Genomic DNA, 25,658 nt, shown 5'->3' with positions numbered 1-25,658 from the left:
ATTATAAGGGTGTTCATTAGGATGTCGCAATTACATCTTCATGGTAGTTATTAAATCATGGGAAAATTTAAAGAACAATATTAATGTATGTATACGTATACGTACACAAATATAAATATACATAAATATATATACTTACGCGTACATGCAAACTTTTAACGATCCTTTTAACACGAATTTAAGAAGCTACAAAATTGAGGTAAATAACATACGAGATACTAATTCGCAAATAAATTAAAAACTTCATATATGAATAAGAAAAAACGTTGCAAATTATATCTTCTTTTTTTTTTCTTTTCACATATTCTTATATATATACATATATACGTATACATATTTACGCATATCCTCAAATTACGAACATCGAAAAAAAAAATGCCCTCTACCAAACGCCAAATTTCACATTTTTTAACGAGCACTTCTTAATCAATTTTTCTTATTTAATTAATTTTTTAAAGTGGGTTATTAACATTTAAATTTTTCTCTTCAATTACGTAAGCATTGTTCTCGTAAATTTTACTTCTTTAATTTATGTTTATTCCGTTTTTTGTAAAACTTTATTGACTTCAAAATTTTCTAATGAATAACATAAAGAACAGAATAGCAAAAGAAATAAATAACTTTAAAAGAACTGCATTACTTAAAGGGAGTCCCGCATTCAGAATTAGTGTATGGTTTTCCGGTACAGTTGAAGAATGAGAAAAATTTACTATATCATCATTCTATTAATTTTGCATATTTAGATAATTTTATTCTTTTATTATTATTTTTTTTTTTTAATATTTTGCTGATGTAGAAGATTGTTCACATTAGTTTTTCATTCAGAATACATATGCACTTCAGCATACACACTTTCCTATATTCCTATTGCTATTTCCTTTTACATATATTCTATTTTTTTTTTTTTTTTTTAAGGGTTAACCGTTGGACTTGTGTGGATTTTAATTAGTGAGTACAATCACCCGAAGAACAATAATTTGTTTTTCAAAAAAAAAGAAGCAGAATTGTTCACGTATGAAGAAATAAAAAATTGGAATAGGCCTTACTATTCGAAATCTGATTATGATTCCTTAGTACTAGATCATAATTTAACAGCTGATGAAAAGAGAAAACTAATGCTAAAAGAAATAAATGAAATGGAACAGAATAAGATGAAAAAGCAAAAATAGATACAAGAAGGTGTTAAGGAATAATATAACAAAATCCTGGTACATATAATGTGAGTTGGTACAAATTACTTCTCAGTTGATACTTTATATTATCACAAATCATTCTATAAAAAAATGCAAACGTATATGGGATACATACTTGAATAAACACTATTGAAATTTTTTGAAAAATAAACCAAAAAGGATAAGGCGAAACAAATATTCGTTATTGCTTAACGCAAATATTATGTAAAATTTGGAAGGAATAACAATGTGTAAGCGTATACTTAAAAGTAAATACATTGGATAATATCTCAAATTCTAGGTGTCCCTTGTGCTTCCAAAAAAATTGGAAGACGAAAATTAAGTAGTTTTTTATTAGGAATGGTCAGTAAAAAACAATAAAATGCAATATTATAAAAAAACAAAAAAAGGGTGAAAAAAGGATGAAGAATTGCATTCACAAAAAAACAGAATAGTTGTGAATAGACCAAAAAATTAATTATAAAGTGCTCTAATTACATGTACATTTTAGTACGTTTTTGATAAAAATATAGCAACTCCTCGTTGATACCAATTTTGCTCAGAAACTTCCTTTGAGACAGGAAATTTCCAAAATCCAATAAATGAGTTTCTGGATTTGTCCAAATAAATTGGTAAATCCATAAAATTGTAATTCGAACTTTCGTTTATCTTTTTTTTTGAATCTTCTTTTTTGCCCCAAGTCAGCGTTACAGGGGGTAAATCTACGGCCAACTCGTCGCTCAACAACAGACACTGTAAAAAAAGGTAAATAAAAATAGGGCCAAAAAGAATAGAAAAAGAATTGAAAATAGTGGAAGCAACTTACAAGATTGTACATATTCCTATGCACAGGTAATTGCTTTCCAAAAAAAATATAAAATATTTATTTTTTGCCTATCGCACAAAACTATAGTTGAGTATATATATATATGTATGTATATTTGTATATATATATGTTTTTTCTCATTTATAAGTATATGTGTCCATTTTAATGAAACTTTTTTTTCGTTTTAGTTTTGACGAACTAGCTATTTCTTACTTTATCTGTGTCACTCCATTGTGCCCCCTCAGTAGATAAACAAGTTATAGTAAAATGAATCGTATCATCATATTTTTGTGTTGCGTTATTTCCAATAAGTACAGATAATTCCAAGTCATCTAAAGAATTTTTTAATTTATAAGCAGACAACTGCCGAGTTGCTGTAATAAATGCCCTTGGATAAAACAGCCCACCTAACCAAATAAAATTAATGGATAATTTTTTATCTAATTTAAAATGAGATGATATAGTATCCTTATTTTTATTGTGAAATGACTGCAAATTTAAGTCGATACTTTTACGACTTTTCATCATATTTCTTTCTTGTTGAGCATTTTGTTTATCCGATGTATTAGTATACTTAGCCTCATTAAGTTCTGTAGTTATAACTATAATTTGATATAGTCTGTTAATCAGCTCCCGTAACCAATTAGTTAGATTCTGATTTGTTGTATTTCCGTGAAGTAACCAACTAGATGGGACATTAAAAGAATTTATATCTTTTGCTAATGTTCTTAACTTATTTGTATACTTTAATTTTTCTTGTAAAACGTTTTTTAATTGATTTAAATTACCTCTTATTATTTTTAGTAGATTATTAAATAGATTATTTTCTCTCTCGAAACATCTGAAAACAGCATTGCTCATATTCTCTTCATTTTTTTGTAAATCTGGTATATCCTCTGGTAAACTTTGTAATATTTGTTCAATAAGTAAAACGTTTTCATTCTGTGAGTAGATGTTCATGGATTTACTTGTAATGGATGATTCTGAATTTTCATTTTCGGTTCCGTCATTTTCATCCGAGGAAAGAATATTCTCCCCTAATTTGATTCCTGCCCCCCCCTTATTTGTTTCGTCTTTTAATTCTATGTCTACTTCTTCCTGTTCTTTTTTTTTTTTTTTTTTTTTTCTTGATTTTATATACAATCCCACGCTTACATTTGCGTCTTCATCAAACAATTTCGTTAAGGAAGTATGGGGTAAAGGTTCATAAATATCTGCGCAACTTTTACTATATAAAATATTCCATTTACTTATAATGCTAAAGTTAGTTCTCGTTGTTAACAACCCTTCCGCCTGCTGACCAAACCCTAGCCACGAAGGTAAATCTGTGTTACTCATATTATTTGTCCATTTTATATAATCAGTTAATTTTCTGAACAAATCAGGAGATTGTAAAAAATCTTTATCACACAAACTATTACAAATATTTAATTTGAAATCAGCTTCGAACGAATTAGGATTCATCAAATGATTAATGAAAGTATCTAATACTTTAGAATCTACCATGTTATCTAATCGTCCACCATATATTGCTTCATTTAATATTTTTTTTATAGCATCCCAAGGAATATTACACGGATCTATATGTTCACTGACATTTTTTCCTATTTTTGTTGCTGATCGATCTATCCAACTATCTACAACAGATAAAGCACATGTTAAATCGGAGTCACTAAATTCATATTTCTTAGTCCAACCAATGGGTGTGTACCTTCTTCTTTCTAAAATTATTGCATGCAAAAAGGAAACAATAAAGTATAATCGTATTCTTGCTATTTTTGGATCCCCTGTATCCCTATTTTCTAAAAATAAAGAAAAGGTTCTTAATATAGATGATTTAATACCTACTGGAGGTTCAAACATAAAAGTTAGTGATATGCGCAGTAAATTTTGAGGTATTTTGGGGTTCATTTCCATTGTTAAAAATAAACGGAAATTGTTGTTTGTTGTAGCTTTGTGTATGTTCTTTTCTAATTCATGTAGCCATTTAGGAGACAAATGTATATTTTTTAAAAGAACCCATCCCCCATTTTTTTGAGCTGAAGATATTATTTTTTCCGCCGAAATGTATCCTTCTTCAGATCCCATGGCAATTGAAAACAAAGACATTTTGCATTTTTCACTTAATTGATGTACTTTATTACTAGGATCAAATCCAGGGGAGCTTATTAGCACAATTGGTGTATTTCCATTTGCATTTTCCTTTACATATTTTTCAAAATCGTTTGTAGATAATTCAGGTATCCACAGAAAATCCTTTCCTAAAATAATATTTATAAGTTTATTGAAGCACTTGTCTAGTTTGTCAGGTCTTATAGCCTTTATTATTAAGGACTCTTTTAAACAAGTCGAAATGGTATTTTCTTTTTCCGAATTTTTTTTTATATCAAACAAGATATTGTTCGAATCTTGAAAATTACTCATGAAATGTGGATCTATATTTCTGTGTAATGCCTCTCCTGATTCGTGCTTATTATTGCCCTTATCACTGACATCCTCCTCCTCATCATTATCATCATTACCTAAAGCACTCTCTTTATCATTAATTATAGATGATATTAGACATTCTGGATCTGTTGAATGCAGCAGATTTATCCATTTATCTTTATTATTTTCTATAGACTTTTTCAAATTCGTAAATGATTTGTGTGGTATTAATTTATTTAAAGTGCTTAATTGTTCATCATTATATTCTGGTAGTAAGCTTTTCTCAATTTTTTTATCCATAGTTACTTGTCTCATTTTCTGATTAGAATAATGATCTTTTAATAAAAAATGCAAATGGTCTATATCTATATATATAGTAGGATTTATTATACTTTTTACATAACATAAATGAAGAGCGAATACATATCTATCCTCTTGTAATAATCCCCTGGAAATCCGATTATATGTCAAGCGAAATAATAAGTGCTCTAAAACTTTTAATCTTTCCTCATAATCTGTTTTCTTTACTTTTGATAAAAACTCTTCGTCATTTAACATATCCTTCATCAAATTAAAAAAAAAATTTAAATCATACTGATACAAAAAATTGATGCTACATAAATGCTGTAAAATAAAATATATCCTAGCTGATCCTTGAGCTAAAAATAAATATTGATTGCTAACATTTTCAATTTCCACCATAACTTCTTCTGCTATATTTACTTCTCTAGATGCTTCAGCAGCTTGTACTTTCAATTTTTCCATAGTGCTTATCACATTATCATCATCTAAAATATTCCCTTTCACATTAGACAATTCTAATAGTAGAGATTCTTCTAATTCTCTTATTTTTACTTTATATTCACCTTGTAATTTTAGTAAATCACACCTTTTTTTGTCTATATCAGGTCTCTCATTTTTTAATATCATATTTAAACACTGGTTTTGAAGGGAAGATGGTGTTAGGGTAAAATTTACGAAAGTTACTCGGCTACATAAATCAGGCGTAAATTGAAAATGTGCATCCCTTGAGGTTAAAAATAAATTAAATACTGGAGAAAAATCTATTTCCAAATCTCCTATAGTAATTAATAAACGACCACCCTGTTTATGCGTTTCTTGGTTTAAAACTGAATTTAATATAGCATCAATTTTTTCTACATCATATACTAGTAATGTTGATCCAAATCTCAAAGCAGTCTCTAAATTTTTTATAAAATTCTTATCAGAAAAAGATGTTTTTACTATTTTTTTATCCGCATATTGATTAAGCAAAAAAGTGGTTGCCTGATCTGATGGATCAATAATCATAGGATACCTTATATAATTATTTATAATAATGGCATTTTCTATGGACAAATCATCACTTGGTAATTCATTTGCTATCCACTGTAACCTTTCAGATGGCTTTGATAAAAATTCAATAAATGACAAATCATATCTATGTTTTATATTATGCATTTTTATAATTTCTCCCCATGTTTTTTTCAATTTCTGCCTTTCATAATGCTCAAAAAAACCAATATAAGCACAAAATGCCGCTGCTATTAAACAATCACCAACAAATGTCTCTGATGCTGCTTCTAAATTAATAAATGTTTCTGACCATCTTTCCTTTTCTGATTTCAAGTTTTCGATTAAGTTAATAGATCTTTTTATTTTATTTTCCACTATTTCCATCTCCTGCTTAATATTTTGTACTTGACTAATTAATTGAGCATAATCATTTTTATATTGTACTAATTTCTTTTCAAGTTCCGATATTATATCCTTCTGTTCATTATACTGATCTCCTGCAATTTTTGTTTCTTCTTGTAATTTTTCAATTTCATTTTCTAATGGCTGTACCGTTTCTAATATATTTAAAAAGGTAATAACAGATTCAACCCATTTGGCTAGTGGACCTGCAGCTCTAGACGCTTTATTTATTCTCTCAACATCCCAATCACTATTACTTATTCTTTTTTTTATTTGTGCACTTGTTTGAGATTTTACAGTTTTCTTATCCAGATAGAGAACTTTATTTATAAAATCTTGACCCTTCATTATTTTTCTAGCATCCTCCCATGTAACACTTTTATCTCCTTCGTTCATAATTAATATAGCTACAGCTTCTACTGCATTTCTTACCAGAATAGGAGGGTTCGCCATAGCTCTTAATTCATCAAAATTTTTCTTAGGAATATTTTTTACAGCTTCTTCAGCTTCTCTAAATTTGGGTTCTACTTCACTTAATTCCTTGCGCACTATTTCTTTTCTTTGTTCAATTATTATGAATTGTTCATCTAATTTTTTTGCTAAAATTTCTGCTTTCTTTTTCTTATCTTCTGTTTCTGCTTGTTGTTCTATCATTAATTTCATTTTTTCCTCTGCTTCAATATCTTTTTCAGCAAGGGTTTTCTTTTTTATAGCTAAAGAGTTTCTTAACTCAGCAACTTGTACTTCTGTGTCTTTTAATTTATTTAAACCAGAATTTAAGTGCATCTTCTGACCGTGAACCTCCTCCTTTTTTTCATCTATTATTTTCAAAAAATGTTTGATAAAATCAAGAAAATCTCTTGGTGTCATATAGTTATATTTATTTCCTTTTTTCATAAGTATATTGTTAACTCGTACTACAGAATTATGAATTTCAACTATTGCTTTAGATAAAAAGTAGGATTTATTATCCTTATATTTTATCTTTCCCTTTATAGCAACATCCTCAATATATGCCATATGGAAATTCTTATCAGGCAAATCGAGGTTAAAAATAAATTCGCTAGCTACCTGTAACAGAGCACCGTAAGGCCAATCACCAAACCAATCTATAACGCATCTGTTGAACAAAGCAGGGGACGTTGCTTGCCTATTTGCAAAGTCTGGATTTGCAGGATTCATTGTAAAAACTATATGCAAATTTTGTTGAACTTGTTTGGTAAACTTTTTAAATATATCTGATTCATCTAGACCCACATTTGATCCATAGGCATTTTTACATTCGTTTATTAAAGCGGTGTAATTATCTCCTTCAAATAAACCAGGTACTTCTCCACTAGCTAGTAATGCATTCATTCTTTCTAGGAATGCAGGACCTAAGACATTTGACTCATCAAATATGAAAGTTATTTTCTCTTCCTTTATCCCAGCCCGTTTCATTACATTTCTCAAATCAGCTTCAAACGTTTCAGTGCAATAATTTTTTCCAGCCCTAATTTGAAAAACAGACAGTCCATTAATCCATGAAACAAACCTTGACAATATAGTTTTTCCTGCCCCAGATGCACCAACCAAGAGTAGATGTCCTAGTGGTAATCTTAAAACTCTATCAATTCTTATAATATGATCTAATACATCATCAAAAAGAACTAACTGAACATTTATTTCTTCTTCATTAAAAATTTTCAATTTCCCTTGTATTAATTCTTTTAATTCCTTTTTATCTATTTCCATATATTTATTTTGCACATAAGAGCTATATAAAATTGGCCTATCCAAATCGCTATCGGTAATTCCAGGAAAACAATATTTGAATATATCATCAATAATTCTATCTGTTTGTTTTTTTTCTTTTTTATAAATAAGTCTATCTTGAAAAATCCTTAATCCTTCACAAATACATAATCGTATTAAATCTCTTTTCTCTAACTTATCACATTTTTCTAAAGTTTCATATAAAGCCAATTTCCACCTTGTTAATTCTCTAGGACTATATATATAATGAGGCTGCATATCAACAGTAAACGTTTCCGAAAATTTGATATAAAAGTCAACCATAGCAAGGGTTAAGTTATCAGCCATATGATAAGATTCAGGAAATTTTCGAAGAATAGCTCTATTAAATGTACCATATATTTGCTTCAATGATTCATAACCTGGGAAATCTACATATAGTACTGCAGTATGTCTTAAAAATCGATTACTTAACGGATTTCGACCTGCGTCTGTTGGAGGATTACAAGCACCAGCAAAAGTTATCCTTTCAATTTTAACCCAATTCCAATGATTGTTGTTAGCATCATATTTCCAAAACCCTTGAGACTCGTATATTTGCCTCATGAACATAATAATTCTTTGTGTATCATATTTATCAGGTGTAGGCAAATTAATTTCATCAGCGAAAATAATAAGCCATTTCCCCGGTTGCAGAGGCCTTAAAACTAGCTCACTTTTTGTCTTAACATATTCACAATAATGATCAAATGTTTGTAATAATAAATTAGGTAATGAACCAGAGGAGAAATTTAATGCAGCTATGTCATATTCAGATGATTTTTTTAAAACTGAAGTTAAAGTCATTGTTTTACCAGAACCTGGTGGACCACATAAAATAAATGGTTTCTTTAAATTCAACCACCCTTCTAAAATAGTTGCATGCCTTATTGTATCCATAGTTTCAATAACAAGAGTTGCATCGGATACCTCTGTTCTGTCTACATCTATCATTTCAACTCGTTCTTTCCAATTATACCATTCTCCGTCTTCAATACTAGGTTCAAAATCTAACAATGTCTTAGGCACATTTGAAGAATCCATATCATTTATACCATTTTTCGTCAACAAATCTGCAGGTAACGAAATTGAACAAATGGACTGAACATACATTGAAAATTTTTCTCTTGATTCAAGATTTAAAGAACCACCTATCCCCCATAATATACTCACTACCAACCATTTAGATATATATTTTTCTATATCATTATCTGCTAATGTATTATTATATTTTCCATATTTAACAACTAAATTGTTAATTCCTTTTTGTAATAGTAAACAAGTACTTTCAATAACCCTTATATATTCATAATCCATCACATGTTCAAAATTTTTTGCATACAGAAGGCATTGATGCACAAATTCGTTTTCTTCAAAGTATTCACTAAGCAGATCAATAGCTCTATAAGCAATAGATTTTAACTTACATGAATTTAAGTCATCCTCATTATCATCGTCAAAGAATATTCTAGAATTCTTTCTTATACTATCCATTATAGTTTCACTATTTTTATAATATTCATTGCTACTAAGCGAACTTTTAGAGGTTGGATGGATTATCGAATCATTTATATGTGTACTACTGTCCTCTAAATCTAAATTATCATTATTATTTGTCATAAGGAAACTCTTAAATCTGTCCATTTTATGAGAGTAATGCTTATTATTACCATATTTTAACTTGTATAATCTATGCTTAAAAAGTAATATGGGAGATAACATATCCCTAGAAAACCATATCATTCCACATCTACTAACAGTAGCTAATGTTGCATGTTTTAGTGTATCTACTTCAAAAATTATTTTTACATTTTCAGGTATAGGTAAACGTTCTCCATTTGGTAATGTTAATAATTTATTATCATCCAAAACACTATTTAAGTTCTCTGCCCATTCTGGATCAACATCCCCATCGAAAATAATCCAATGCCTTTTACATATATTTCCTACTTCTGCAGAATTGTAAAGAATTTTTCTTAAAGTAGCTGTAAAAACACCATCAGTCCATTCTAAATTAATATTATCTAATTTTCCATAAATTTCTTCTTTATCCAAAGATTTTGCATCAATAATATAACTTACACCTTTTATATTATCTAATGCTTCCAACGAATCTAAAAGTGTTTTCCATGCACTGCTCTTACCTGTTCCCACATCACCAACTAACATTATTCCATGTTGTAACTTCATTATTTGATATATCTGACAAATTTTAGTTACCCATCTTTCTTCTGGTGTATAAAATCTTAATTTGCATATGCGGTGTATTTCATTAAGCAATGCTCTTTCCTCAAACACACCTATATTTACATTTGGAAATACACCGGATAGTAAACTTTTAATTAAGAGAATATCACTTGATACTAATTTTGGGTATACTGTGTCGCACACAGACTTCAATAATAATGTTTGTTCCATTGCAATTATACTTTCTATGGAGGTATGTACCTTGGAATCGCTGCTTATATCTACATCTTCTGCTTTAACTGCATTATCGCCTATATTTTCACCCGCACTCCCCTTTGTAACATCTTTTTTACCACAATTTCTTTCATCTCTATCATTATCACATAAACCGCTTCCAATAGAAGGACCATTCTGTGTATTTTCCAACAATGCCAACCTCTTTAGATTTCCCGCTGAGTTGAGAACACTTTTTAAAGATCTCAGCCCGAAGTCATAGTGCGGTTGCTTAGACAACTGCTCAGAACACAAATCAAATAAAGAAACAATTTTACTTGATAAATGTTCAGCACTAATAAAACCTTGCGAAAATAAGGTCACTTGAACAATTAGTTGCTTATCTGGTTCTATCATAGCGAAACTTCTAAACAGCTGTTTTAGGTTATCGGGTAAATTAGATCTGCCAGCATAACCAGGATTCATAGTAACAAATATACCCACATTTTTGTTTAATCCTATTTTTTTATTCAGAATTTCAATTTCGTTTTTTCTTTGAGCTAAACTTGTTTGAATTGTTAAAATTTGCTCAGAAACAGCTGATAATATTCTCTCTTCTAATCTATTAAATTCATCAAAACATCCCCAAGCACCTACTTGACATAAGCCAACAAATATTCTACCCATAGCAGTGAAATCAAATGATTCATCACAATTAAAAACAAGTACATATCTTCCTAACTGTGCACCTAATGCTTTCACACTTTCAGTTTTCCCTGTACCTGCAGGTCCGAAAGGATTACCTCCCAATTTCATTTTCAAAGCTTGCGTTAAGGTTAAAAAACATGCATCCGTTAATTTAGTTTGAACTAATTTTTCGCACATACCTAAATATTCATACCCATATTCAAAAGTTGCATCTGCCATTTTTATAATTAAATTAACATTACTTTTTGTTTTATTAGGATCCCAATAAAATCTCATAAATTGTAACCAAGAAAAATCACTAACATTTTTAACGTTCTTTTTTATTAGTATACGAATTACATCTCTTTGATGTACTAACTCAGTTATCATTTGAACAATCTTTTGTCTAGTTCTATGATCTCTTTGCTTGACAACATTTACAGCTAAAAATTCCAAAAGGCTTACACATATTTTTTCACTCTTTTCAAATATATTCTTTTCATTAATTGAGCCATCTTTTCTTAAAGAATTTTGTAAGTCATTCTCAATATTAGAGGTCCATAAAATCTGCAAACATAACAAAACTATTTGATTCGGATATTTTGATGACCAGTCCAGAATTTTCATATTTCCACTTTTGTTAGTACATTCCAGTACATCCATTTCTAGAATTTCTTTTGCTGCTTGATCTAAACAACTTTTCAAAGTAATTTTCATATACGTTTCTAACGTTATTAACCAATCTTTTAACGATTTATAAGTTCCTATATTAATTGGTTCTTTAAAAAGTACTTCTTCCCCTTCTCTCGAAGACATTCCTAAAATTACATCATTTGTGTTTTCTTTTATGATGAAAGAACTAATACCTGCAAACATTTTGTTTGCATTTCTTTGTATTACCTTAGCATCTTTAGAATTACCAATCATTTCTAGTAAATCTTCATCTCCAACAAAGTAAAATCTTGGAAATTGGTTTCTTTGTTTTTCCAAATACTCACCTAACGCCTTTTGTATTTTAGACAAAGAATCAAATAATCGATCTAGACGTTTTTGAAATCCATCAATTTGAACAAGTTCTAATAATTTAGGTTTTTCAGAGGTCTTTTTCATAATATTAGTAAAATCTGTGTCGATAACTTTGAATCTGTTATATTCTTGTGGCAACAATGATTTTATATCTGATGAGCCTTTCAATACTCCTTCCAAATATACCCATTTTCTTTGTACATTCATCCACACATCTAATACGTTTCGCAATCTATTTAATTTATCATCCCATGTTAATGTTTCCTCTTCAAATATTTTTACATAAGGTGATATTTTCATTGATTGTAACGCATTCAAATGATCATCAATAGTGGAAAATATATCATTCCATCCTTTTATTAGTTTACATTTATTTTGATATTGAACTAGTTCTAATTCATATTCGTTCCATGTATCTTTTAACCCTCTTAGAAATTCTTCCAATGCCATTTCTCCCTGAGATTGATTTAGTATTTCTCTTAAACTACTTTCATGAATACTTAAATTAAGAGACCATAAATTACCTAGGGTTAACTTATTATAATATATTTTAATCTGTAATTTTTGAAGTATTAATCTCCAGTGTCTTTCCTTCAAACATTCTGATTTCAAATCTAGTAACAGATTATTTGTTTTTAAATACTGTTGCATTTCAACTTTTACATTATCAAATATTTCGTACTGCCGATACTTGGCTGGTATTTTCTTTATAGAGTCTAATAAACTATTTAAAATATTTCTAATATTTTTAGGATCTACAGTAGACCATACCATTTTTTTCATATCGGATATTTTGGAATAGATAATTTTTAATTCGTCCCATATGCCCTTAATACAAACAATTTCTTCTTTTAAAACATTAGGAGATACATGAAAACCATTTTCTGTTTCTTCACTACCTATGTTCATTATTTTACGTATTTTTTCTGATATTTCATATTGTTCATTAGTAACATCAATTCTACCTTCAAAGGTGTTAATTATTTGTAAAGCTTTTACGCTATTTGTGTTTCCATGAGAAGGCTTATTTTTATTCCACTCCTCGAATAACACTTTAATACTATTCTGTACTTTTGTATCATATTCTAAGACCAAACCTTGTATATATGGAAAATAATCCCTAACTAATTTTATCTGATAGCTTGAAAGTTGTTTAACTGTTTCTAATTTTCCAATTATATTATCTATATATAACCAATTGGTAGGAAACGCATATCTTTGTTTTTCCAACAACTCTTCACTTTGCTTCAATATGTTACATTTATTATCCCATTCTAGTTCTTTTTTATTAATTTCATTTATTTTTTCTACAAAATTGTATATACTATTACATATTCTAGATAGTATATCTATATCATTTGAGTTTATTATAGCAATGATATCTGTAGGTGTCATAGATAAAATATGCATAGCTGTAATTTCAGAGTCATTCGTTAATTCAGACTGATTATTCAGTTCGTTTAAAGCCTTTTCTACCTCTTCTTTTAAAAGGATTATTTTTTCTAATAACTTTTTAGAAAATTCAGAAACTATTTCCTTTTGCCAAATTTCAAATTTCGAACTAACCTTAGATTGAAGTATTCTGTAATCTATGACTATTGGACCAAAGTTCTTTTCAGTATCTAATGTATCAAATGCATTTTCTGTTTCCTTAATTTCATTCATAAATGTTTTCCATGTTTGAATATCTTCACCAAATGTTGTTATAATATCCTCAATTTCAATTTTCCATAAAGTCCTATATTGTAACCATATAGATTCGTACTTCCTTGCTCTATCCACAGTATCATTAATACATGTTATGGCATTTTCATATATATTTTTATCTATAAAATACATTATATGCCTATAAGTATTATCTAATATGACATCATTAATAATGGCATTCTCTTTCTCATTTTTTACTTGCATTGTTTCTTTTGTCTTGTCTTTCTTTTGATATATGCTTTTAACCCTAGTGATTCCACAGATAATATTTATAGACTCAGATAACTTAGAATACCATATTTGTCTCATAGAATCAACGGATGGGTGTAAATAAAATTTTTGATTTATTATTTTAAACTCGTGAATACTTTCTTTTAGTATAAATTTTTTCTCCTTATTATTGGTAGGCCAAGTTATAAATTCATGTATCCATGTTTTTATTATCTCTTCAAGTCGCTCTGTTAGAATCTTGTTTAAAATTATGGTAAGCTCTTCAATCCATAGGTGCACGTTTTTGTAATGCTCAAGATACAGCTCATCTGCTTTTTCTTGAATTGATTCTATATATTTTTTAATTTCATTTTCTTCAACTGTAGTTATTTCACACGTTCTTATTTTTTCAAGAGTATCTAAAACAAAATTATTCTTCCTCACGGCTTCATCAACCATGGATTCGAAAGTATTAACTATTTCTGATAACTTCCTCACATATGTTTCTAATATATCTGAATCCCAATGCAAATTTATTCCTTCCTTAATCTTAGCTTGAACGCTATTATGTATTGAAGCCACTAACTTGCTTAAAGTAGCATTAAAAGGTGATGATTTAGCTTCATTTTCCATAAAAAGACAAATTTTCATATAATTCCTAAATGTTTTTTGTAGAGTTAGAGCATAGGGATAGATCATCTTAGTTTCATCTGCTTTCACTTTTAAAGAGTATGGCACTCTTAAATTAATAGATTGTAAATATCGAACTTCTTTAAATAAATTAAAAAACTGAAAATCATAATTTGCTAAAATTTCATAATTGTTTATACCATACTTTTTTATTTTTATTATCTTTTCATACATATCAAATTTATCTGCATTCTTAATATTCTTTAACCATTTTTCAAAAGTCTTATTTTGTGATAATAAATTCTTAAAATTGTCAATACTCTGTCGTAAGTTTTTTCCCTCTGAGTGTTGTTCCCAACCTCTACCTAATACATTTTCTATCCTTTTCATCGAATCTTCTAATTTTCTTTCAATCTGCTTAGCCCAAATGATGGATCCAGCTACTAAAGGAATATCACGAATTGTAGACACTTTTTCAGAGTCACTTTTTATATAACCATTGATATATATCATTTGTAATTTCCTTAAATCATCCACAACTATTTGTATCAAACTGTTTTGATATTCTTGAATAGCTCCTCTAATTTTGGGTCTAAAAAACAAAGGGTTGAATTTTGAAAATGCATTAAACATTTCTGTAGATGTTTTTGCTCCTCCTAATTGATCTCTTAGTTTGAATGTAATTTGTGATTCTACTCTGTTAATTTTTGATTCATAAGATAATTTCGCTTTTTCCCATAAATCTTCTCCTGTCTGTGATAAATCAAGTGCATCTAGGGGCACAAATACACTATAAGCTGTGCTAATATCCTTATGTAAATTTATGCCTATACTTTTATCATTACCAAATACTTTTGTTATGACACTTTTGAACTTTTGATGCTGTTTTCTAAATTTTCTTATTTCATCTAATCTTTCTTGAAGATTTATGTGCTCAAAGGACATCTTAGCAGGTGCTCTTTCATTAAAACTTCTCTTTTTTATTAATTCTCTTACCATGTCTTTAAATATTCTAATTTCATCATTCCATAAACGAAACACTTCCATACAACCTGAAATAAGAACGTCGAATTCTTGATAATCCATGCTTAGTAAAGACTGAGGTGATAGTACTTTCTTCATGGTAGTAGCTAAATCTCTAGATAATGATTCTACAAAATTATAAGATCTAGATAAGGGATATTTTGTAGTATTTTTTAATTTTTTTAAATGATTAAAAATGTTTCTTATAGCTTGAATAATTTGCTGAACACTTTGTGCACCTAGAAGATCATCTATTGGAAAATCTCTCATTAAGATATTAACATTTAAAACATATTCTTTTGATTGTTTTAGTTGTATATCACTATCAAAAGACATAGTTGCAAAATATCTCTTTGCGTTTTTTAATATATGTAATGTTAAAAGAACTTCAGGTGTTTTCAGTTGTTTTTCAAGTTGAGATAAAGCATTTTCATAACCTATCCAGAAATTAATTTCAGCTAATGCACTTCCACTTTTAAATTCTCCATTAAGTCTAGTTAATTTCTGTATTTCTTCTACCCATTTTGTTACATCTTTTTGTAATTGATTCAAAAATTCATTGGATTCACATAATACTTTTAATTTTTCTCCTTTTAATTCCTCTATATTTGGATTCTCCTCTACTAATTTTTTTATTCTTCTGTCCACACATATATTTATAAATGGGATGTTTAAATCGATTTGTGCATTCTTCATAGATATAAGTAATTCATTTAGCTTCTTAGACACATTTGTCATTAAAATATTAGATATTTTACTTTCTCCTTCATATCCCATATATTTATTACCTCCTATAATTCCAGCTGTCGAAGAAATAGCTCCACTAGACGTATTATATTCTAGGTCTTTTTTTGAGTAACCTGATTGTGGAAAATCACTTAGAGCTGTATCCTGAGAAGCATATGAAGCTGCATCAAATATTGTATTGAATCCTTGAGATAAATATATATAAACTAAATCTAAAGGCGTATTACAGTCGTTTTGTCCACATACAAACATTAATAATTTATTAGATAAATTTCTTTTATTGCCTTTGTCTATTTTATCATTTAATGCAAAAAAAGTTTCTTTATTTCTTTTCATGAATGCAATTGCAACACTCTTAGTAACACATTTGTAATTTATATTTAATTCAACAAATAACATATAACTAGATACATTTTCGATATTTAATTTTGTGTCTTCCTCCTCTTCATGGTCATTTCCTATTTTGCTAGTTTTTTCAAGTTCTTCATTCTCAATTTCTTCTTTTCTTTCTTTCCCTATCACAATCAAATTTACATTTTTATCTGAAACAAATCTTCGTATTTTTTCTTCTTCCTTTTTTGCTAAAACTGATTGTAACTCCTTCCTAGAACAATCTAAAACAGTTGGGCATATTTCCAAAAAGTAATTTATTAAGTGAGTCTTTTCAAGTTCCATTATTTATATCTTACAGTGCTCATTAAAGGCGTGTTCTTCAGTGGGTTTAATAATAGGTTATTCTCAAGTAAAAACGATAAACAAATAAAAATATGTAAGTGTGCATGTGTGTGCATATATTAATATATATATACTTAAATATACGCATATACATACACAAAAATATATATATGATGTAAAACATATAAACGATACTAATCATAGTCTAATAAGGCTGTATGCTACCATAGCAAGTATGTGTATACATTTCCCCTTAGTTTTTTATACGTTCTCAAACCTATGCCTGAAAAAACTAGTTAATTTAATTATATAGAAGCATTATTAACGAAAAAATATATTTGTATGCAGATCTAACATGAAGGGGAAAATGAGGTAAAACAAACCTCCAAAAGGATGTAGCATAAATGAATAAATAAATATATATATATAAATACACATTTGCATGTTTGAAACCTCTAAAACAAACTATAAACCCAAAAAAAATTAAAAAAATAAAATATATATATATCCCTTTACAAGCTTATTTAACAGAATGTAAATACGAAGAAATGCTGCTTTCAGTTCTTCCTCTCTTTCTATTTTTTAATCTCTTCAGTGATAAATATAATAAAAGTATAAGAGGAAAAAACTTGATAATAAGTTGTGTATGAACTATATTTTCTCCTGTATTTATTTTTAGGTCTTTTTTTTTTTAAGTTCTTTCTTATTTTCTTTTTTTCATTTTTTATATAACTACAACCAAACATTCATACGCAAATAATTACATCTCACATTATACCAAACTAAGTCCATTTACATAAACATGATAATATCTATAGGGAAATATTACCAGTGACTTATGGAGCTCATTATCGCATTCTAAAAATATACATTTAAAAAGGTCCTTAATTCCTTTATTATTGTAAATAAATAAATATATATACATGTGTAACTCTTTTTTATTGTTTTTCTTTGTACATTTAGGAACAAATATAAGGAATACACATATATAAAAAAAAAAAAAATATATTATAAAAGTAATGACATACAAAAGCAATAAAAAAACAAAATATAAGAAAATAAGTCTTTTTTTTTTTTTTTTTAACGTGTGCAACGATTTCGGCTTATAAAAAAAAAAAAAAAAAAAAAAAAGTGCAAGAATATACAAGAAAAAATAAAGATAACCCTTTCTTTCCTATATATTTTTTTTTTCGCTGATATTAGTACACTTTACACAAAAACACTGAAAAAAAAATTTAACTGAATAAATATCAGAACTGATCTTGAACAAGCATTTACATGTGTCCATGCACATTAAATTATGACGCTTTTTAATATTTTCCCGTTCCCTATATATGTAGTACATTTTATGCGTGTATGTACTTTTTTTTATTTCTTAATTTTGATGGAACATTGCTTCCTTAAAAAGAGCTAGCATGTATGTACATATATATATATATATACATATGTGCAAGTGCTTATGTGACATGTACATTTTATTTTACGGTACTTTTTTAACTAGTATCAAGAGATCTTACGTAAAGAAAATTTACTACAGTGTAAGAAGTTTTCTTAAAGAATAATTTATAAATGTATTTAAATTTAATTTAATTCAATTTTTTTTTTTTTTAATCATTTAGATTAACTTCTTTGCAATATAGAGGAACGTGATAAAAAGAAAAAAAAGAAAAAGGAAAAAACTGACAAATCTTCTTACCTATTTATAATGGGAAAGAATAATGTAACGTTATCCTTGCAATGGGTAATATCAAAATATAGTGCTCTTTCTGATTTGGGGTTTGTTCTTATAAGATCCTTTTCCAAAATGTTCCTTTGGTTGATTTAGTTTTTAATTATAAATATACACATATGTCTAAATGATCAATGAAAAGAATTAAGTTTCCATCATTTCTAATGTTCGAATACTAAAAATTTTACACAAATATAAGGAAGAACAAAAATTTTAAGCTTCATAAAATCTAAAAAAAAAGTACTCGTTTATAAAATTATGTTGAATAAGATCGTAAATGCATGTCACAATTTTTAAGGATACTAAAATTTACACATATATAGTGATATTATTGCATGCGTATGCACGCACGAATATACACGCTTGCACGTTTGCTTCCAATTATTTAACCATGCTTGAAAATTAAAAACTCGACATGATCTAATTTAAAATGTAAAGCATTAAATATTTCATGGGTACAAAAAAATCCAAACTTATATCCAACAATTATATGCCATCCTTTTTCATTAAAATCCAAAGTTTCTTTTATTTTATCTCGTAAGGCTATTGATGCACCTCTCCAAGAATTAATTTTATTATTATTTATGTTATTGTATATTTCCTTTGCTACATTTATTAGTTTCATTTTTTTTTCATAGTTCATGTGCTCATATAATATATCACATTTGGGTTCCTCCATGTTTTCCCAATGTATGTGTACCTATATAAATATAAACTTGTTTTGTACTTTTATAAATTTATGTTTATATATATGCACATATCTTATGTTCCTTATCCATCAAAAAAAAAAAAAATAATAATAAATAAAATAAAATAAATAAAGCAAAAAACATGAAGCAATAATAAAAAGGAATAATCAAAATAAAAATAATTTTATACTTGAAAAATGAAAAACATGAGTTAAAGGGTACTTAAAAGCTTTAACTTTTTTTTCATTTTTGTACATAAACTTAACATCCATGAATCTACATAAAGACACATTCCCACGTAAATATACATCCATTTATGTAAAAAGATATAAGCAGTCAATTTTAATATTCTAATGAAAAATTTTACACGTAAATGAATGTCGAGAAAAATATTTTCCGCAACTATATAGAAAAAAAAAAGAATAATATTTTCACATAAATTAAGAGAAAAAAAAAAAAAATTTATATATATATAATAAAATACTGCTCGTGTTTCCTTTAAAGTAAGCCATTTTTTTGATATTCCAAATATGCGGGTAAAACAAAAAGAAAGTTTTTAATATTTTGAAAAATATACCTTATTTGTATTGCAAAATACCATTTAATGGTATTAACCTTTTCAATATTTTCAAAATATTGACCATTTTGTCCATTTTAAGTTCCTTACATGGAAAAAATGGAAAAATTCAAAGTTCTCGTAAATTCTCACCCTTAAATAGAATGACTGGAACAATAGGATAATACCTTGAAACGTAATAAATCATTTTAAAAATATATATTTATACGAAAAAATATTTATTTTTGGAATTTATTAACAGCTAAAAAGCTAAGAATTCCAATATTACTACCTTTAGAAAAAAAAAATAAAAAATTTATTACATCTCTTCAACACCCATTAATATTACACGAACCTTTGTTGGAAATACAAAATAGCAATTAACATTCTACTAAAAGGATTGATTTTTACACTCCAAAAAAATGAAATAACTTTTCTTAGAATACACAAATGACGAATTTGATGTTTTTACCTTTGACCATATTGCGTTTATAAAACGATTTTTTCACTAATTGTATCAAAATTATGTAAAAATTAAAATATATATATTTCCTCCTAACAAATAATAGAATTTCTATAAAATTTTTGTAAAGGTATAAATCTTTTGTTGCACACCTTTAGTTTATATGAATTAATAAATATCTTCGTATAAAAATTTTTATTTGCAACTTTTATGTAAGGAAAGAAAGTTTTATTTCATTTACGTATTGAATAGTAGCATTTCTTCTTATTATATTGCCTTCTGTAGATATGAATTTTTTTTTTTTTTTTTTTTCTATACCTTTTTTTTATACCTTAAAAGAAATAATAGAGTAAATAAGTGAATACATAAAATGAAAAAGACGGAATGTTCTGTATTTTTAAAAGTATAATACACATGGCAAAAAAAATTAAAAGTTATATGAGTATAATTATGCTTATGTGTCCTTTTTTTATTATTATTTTTTTCTGAAAAAAATAATTCGAATTGTATTTTTTCCTCGTTGTGCGCGTGTGTGTGTGCGTATTTGTGTATTTGTGTGCACTAGTACGTATGCTGTAAATTGTACAAAAACGCATAAATACATATATTCTTTTTTCTTTTTATATTCTTGTTATTGTAGTGAAAAGAAGTGTAACTGTTTTTTTTCTCTTTTTCTTTTTTTATTTAGCGAAACATTTTTATATCAAAATACACTTTTTACCTAAAAAAATGAGAAGTGAATAAGTGTGCATTTCTGTAACATAAAAAATCTCTAATGTAGAAAAATATAAATAGAAATTAATTATGGCTAATATACAAAATGAAAAAAATGAAACAACAGCAATTTTCAGTACAAAGGAGGAAGATTTATTTCAGATATACAAAAATCGTAACACAACTGAAGGCCATAAAAGAAAACAAAAAATAAAATGTTTAAATGTGCTAATTAGCTCTTTTCTGAGTGGCAAAAATGATGTTTGCACAGATTACAGGCCGTGTAAACTGGATGATAATATAGTATCATATAAGGAAGGACATAAGGTAGTATCAAATGACGAGGATCCGAATGTTCCTCCAAATACAGCAGTGGGGACATGTGTTGACAAAGGTGCATATCCATTTAGCATAAATAACCATAACGATGTTCTAATTTTTTCAAAGAAAAATATAGACAATGATTGTTTCCATTTGAAAAAAATACAAAGGGAATGCAATAAAATATATGATAATTTAAAATTTTACAAAGTACAAAATCACGATATACATAAATTTCGACCAGAAGAGGTAGATACGGATATAATAAAATTAAAGCACGATTTAGATTTTCTTGAATATAACGATTATGATATTTTTGGTGATAAGGATTCAGAAAAAGTTGCTTTACGATTAGTTCAAGAAAAATGTAAGAAAATTGTTCAAGGATTAAATTTTAACTGTGATTCAGTTGATATACGTGAAGTAATCGACATTTTAAATGTAATTACAACTCCAGATTTCGATGAAAGACTAGATAAGTATAAATATTTGAAACTATTTATTAATAAATATCATTATGTGTATCCATACGAAGACATTGCAGGATTAAGAAAAATTCGAAAATATGTTAAAAAAGTATATATGAACAAAGGAAAATTTTATATAAATGAAAACGACATTTCAAATATGTATTTAAAAACTAATTTAGAAAATATTATAAAAAATGAATATTTTATAAATAATATGTTAAATTTGCACATAGATAATGGAAAATTCTGGATACAGCTTGTTCATAATATATGGATTCCCCTAATTATAGAAAATTTTAATTCTACACATAATTCATTTTATTCTTATTTAATGAATTATGAGAATGATGCCGCAGTTCTTGATCAGTACACATTTTCTAGGAATAACGGAAAATTTTACAAGTTTTCCCATTATATTTTCACAGGTAAAAAAATTTGATCCATTTATTTTGCTGCCTATTTGGGAGGTGCTACTTTTATCATTCTTTTGTAAACAATTACGCACATTTTTATCAGCTAAAATTTTTTTTACTTGTTAGCTAAAATTATGTTTTTTCTTTTTCACTAGCTAATATTTTCTTATTTTTTCTTTTTTCTTTTTTTTTTTTTTAATGTTCCACTTTCCCCTACTGTAATTATGCTTCATTTACCTCACACACCCAGGCATATTATTCTGCGGAGTTCCAAGCATTTACAGACTTCTAATGAGGTTACATGTGTACAAATACATTGAGATTCGAATTAACATGATATTAGAAAATAATTATAATAATATATACAATGAAGTAGTTATATCGAGTTTAAATTACAATATAGATATAATTAGAAGTCTATTTCCCTTTTTTAAGGAATTTATAAATATAGACATAGAACAAATAGCTAATAATTTTTTGGAGTCTCCTTTTTTTAATATAGTCATTTCTTCCTTAAAAAAAGAGAATATTGAAAAAGTTACAGTAAATCAAAAGTACTTAAATTTTATTAACTCTTTTTTTCTTATGATAACAGAATTTTTATATGGAATACCAAATAAAAAATGCATCGAAAAAATAAATGAAAATAAAATAAAATTATTTTATATGTTTGACGAAATTTTCTATGGCGATATGAATATATTAATTGGTAGAGATATTTTACTATTTATAGCTGATTTGTTATGTTTATACAAATTAAGTTCTATATATATAAAAAAAAAATATTGTGAAATCATCTTAAATGCAACAAATACTATTAAAAATATATACTATAATAAAGGGTTATTAATAGATGAAAAGACATGGAAACAAGTTTATGTAATTGCTGTAAAAATTAACCATTTCATTGACTGTGCTTTACAAAGAAAACAAACGATAAACGATAATATCATGTTGCAAGAATTAACTTTGATTAATAGGTATTATTTTAATAATTTAAAACAAGAAAATTCTTTAGGAGAATTTTACTTTTTGAAAAATATAAATTACGGTATTTATTGCTGGAATTCTGTGTGCAATAAATTCACCAACATACATTCATTTGAGTATAATCAAAATAATTTTGAGTATTGTCATGGTTGTTATATTGCTACGTATTGTTCAGAACAGTGTAGATTAACACATTTACTTTCTTCTCATCACAATGTATGCGTTTACTTTAAAACTATTCCCTCCTTCTTGAAATTTAACACTTTTAATGTTGATTATAATTATCATGATATGAGATATTTAAACATCTTCCAACACATTGATACATTCGACAAGAAAAATGAGAAATATAAAATTATCTATTGAACCATTTTTTCTTTTTTCTTAAACAAGTGCACCCAATTGTTAAAACCTTTACATCGAGTTTGTGTACTAATATGAGTTCTTATGTACATGTGTACATATTTTACCTTTTTTTTTTTTTTTTTTTTATAAATTTGTGACTACGTTATGTGTCATCTCTCCCTATCAAAATTTAATGCAAAAATTTGCAAACAAATACAACTGCGTGCTTATGTACATATGTATATATGCACATGTGTACATAAAATTTCATATGCAATTCATTCGGATACTCCTTAATAAATCCTTGCATAAAGTACCTCCTCCGAAATGTCTTCAATACCTCTTTTCTGGAATCCATCCTCTCTCATTATCTCTGGAAAGGAACATGAAGAAATTTATAAAAACAAAAAAAATAAAAAAATAAAATAAAATAAAATAAAAGTAACTTTGTAAAAAGTAAATCTAATTAATCATTTTATACAATTATATTCAGGGCACATGAAAGCATAGATCTATTATACTTTTCTACATTCATTTTGTTAAGTATTACGTATATATAAATCTGTTATATCTTGCTCTCTCATTAGATCTGTATAGGCTAGTTCCATTCTTCTTTCTTTCTTCAATTATTTGATTTTCCCTAAATTTCACATACTTAAAGGAAAACATAAATATGCGCATATATATATATATATATATATATATATATGTATACATACACACATTTGTGCGCTTCTGTGTGCGCGTTATGAAATGCTATATATGAATTTGGTAATATTTCATATTCTTCTTCTTTTATTTATATACTTCAAGGTTTTCGTATTTTTCTAAGCATTTTCTCATTTTAATCATTAAATCCTTGCACTTTAAGATTGTCCATAGTCTTCCTACAGAACATTCCACATATTCATCAATTTCTGCCCTAACGAAAAAAGTGCAGTAAGACATATTAACATATATATACACAAGTGTATATAAATTCATACGTGTACTGTCCCCTCTTAACAATTTAATTGAATTCCTCTTTTGATTCACTTATTTATGTTTTACCTGCATTTATCTCTTAATTCTAAGGCTAATATTTTTTGAACTTCTTTCTTTTCCTTTTGTTCCACCACTAGAAATTTTCATATGTAACGAGAATATAATAGTGTTGCATCCATGTGCAAAATAAGTACATAAACATGTAAGCTTATATATATACGCTTAAATATATATATATTCATATATACATAAAAATATACAAAAAAAAAAAAAAATATATATATATATATATATACATCAATACTTTGTGAACATTTTTCATACATCACAATGCTCTTCATCTTATACACGTTTACAGAAACTTATGTCATAATATTTACGTACGTGTAGATTCCTTTATTTCAAAGTATGGAATTCTATTGTTCCTGTTATTTTCTATAAAATCTTTTGGTAACGACTTTTCAAAATTTTCTTTTTTCTCATCATCATAATTATTCTTTATTTCTTTTTGATCTTCTGGTCTTCTTATTGGGGTCCATATTTTTCTCATTTTATTTTTACATAATCGTTAAATATTTACATGGAAAATATTTTTAAGAAAATTCTATATACTTAATGCATGTATGTGTGTACAAGGGTATGTATTCGTATATGTATGCAATATTTTTTTTACGAAACCTCTAAAAAAATTATTCCAATTTTGCTTGTAATTTTTTTTTGATAATAAGCTGCTATATACTGATATATCCTGGCATAGGAACATTTAATTCGTAATATGATATATAACAAAATAAGCACAAAGCTTATACTTAAAAATTAATAAAAATTAACATTTTCTCTCCATACACATGTGAACATGCTTATTATGCATCGGCTATAAAAATTGATTGTGTGAATTATAGATCTTTCATATAATAACTTAAAAAAGTTAAAAATACTGTTAACAATTTTAAATTTTTTTATATATCAAATTTTTACAGTCA

The 25,658-nt window shown here is 27.1% G+C and overlaps 5 protein-coding genes across 5 annotated transcripts; 2 read left to right on the top strand and 3 right to left on the bottom strand.

Annotated features, from left to right (window-relative positions):
- Positions 1-579: 579 nt before the first annotated feature.
- Positions 580-1,169, top strand: PmUG01_02024600 (conserved Plasmodium protein, unknown function; the record flags this gene model as incomplete). The annotated part of the gene is made up of 2 exons (XM_029008727.1): positions 580-682; positions 916-1,169. The coding sequence occupies 2 exons, from the start codon at positions 580-582 to the stop codon at positions 1,167-1,169; spliced, it is 357 nt and encodes a 118-aa protein (XP_028860258.1).
- A 510-nt stretch (positions 1,170-1,679) lies between these two features.
- Positions 1,680-17,001, bottom strand: PmUG01_02024500 (dynein heavy chain, putative; the record flags this gene model as incomplete). Its single annotated transcript, XM_029008726.1, has 2 exons — positions 1,680-1,925; positions 2,212-17,001. The coding sequence occupies 2 exons, from the start codon at positions 16,999-17,001 to the stop codon at positions 1,680-1,682; spliced, it is 15,036 nt and encodes a 5,011-aa protein (XP_028860257.1).
- A 2,114-nt stretch (positions 17,002-19,115) lies between these two features.
- Positions 19,116-19,409, bottom strand: PmUG01_02024400 (dynein light chain, putative; the record flags this gene model as incomplete). Its single annotated transcript, XM_029008725.1, has 1 exon — positions 19,116-19,409. The coding sequence occupies one exon, from the start codon at positions 19,407-19,409 to the stop codon at positions 19,116-19,118; it is 294 nt and encodes a 97-aa protein (XP_028860256.1).
- A 1,833-nt stretch (positions 19,410-21,242) lies between these two features.
- Positions 21,243-23,712, top strand: PmUG01_02024300 (conserved Plasmodium protein, unknown function; the record flags this gene model as incomplete). Its single annotated transcript, XM_029008724.1, has 2 exons — positions 21,243-22,368; positions 22,607-23,712. 2 exons carry the CDS (start codon positions 21,243-21,245, stop codon positions 23,710-23,712), a joined length of 2,232 nt encoding a protein of 743 aa, XP_028860255.1.
- A 312-nt stretch (positions 23,713-24,024) lies between these two features.
- On the bottom strand, positions 24,025-25,225 carry PmUG01_02024200 (conserved Plasmodium protein, unknown function; the record flags this gene model as incomplete). The annotated part of the gene is made up of 5 exons (XM_029008723.1): positions 24,025-24,064; positions 24,242-24,345; positions 24,499-24,613; positions 24,742-24,808; positions 25,060-25,225. 5 exons carry the CDS (start codon positions 25,223-25,225, stop codon positions 24,025-24,027), a joined length of 492 nt encoding a protein of 163 aa, XP_028860254.1.
- Positions 25,226-25,658: the final 433 nt, after the last annotated feature.

The sequence above is a fragment of the Plasmodium malariae genome (genome assembly GCF_900090045.1).
Source record: "Plasmodium malariae genome assembly, chromosome: 2".
NCBI classification, from domain to species: domain Eukaryota; phylum Apicomplexa; class Aconoidasida; order Haemosporida; family Plasmodiidae; genus Plasmodium; species Plasmodium malariae.
Note: the sequence above shows the minus strand (reverse complement) of the source record. Positions and strands in the feature narration are given on the sequence as shown.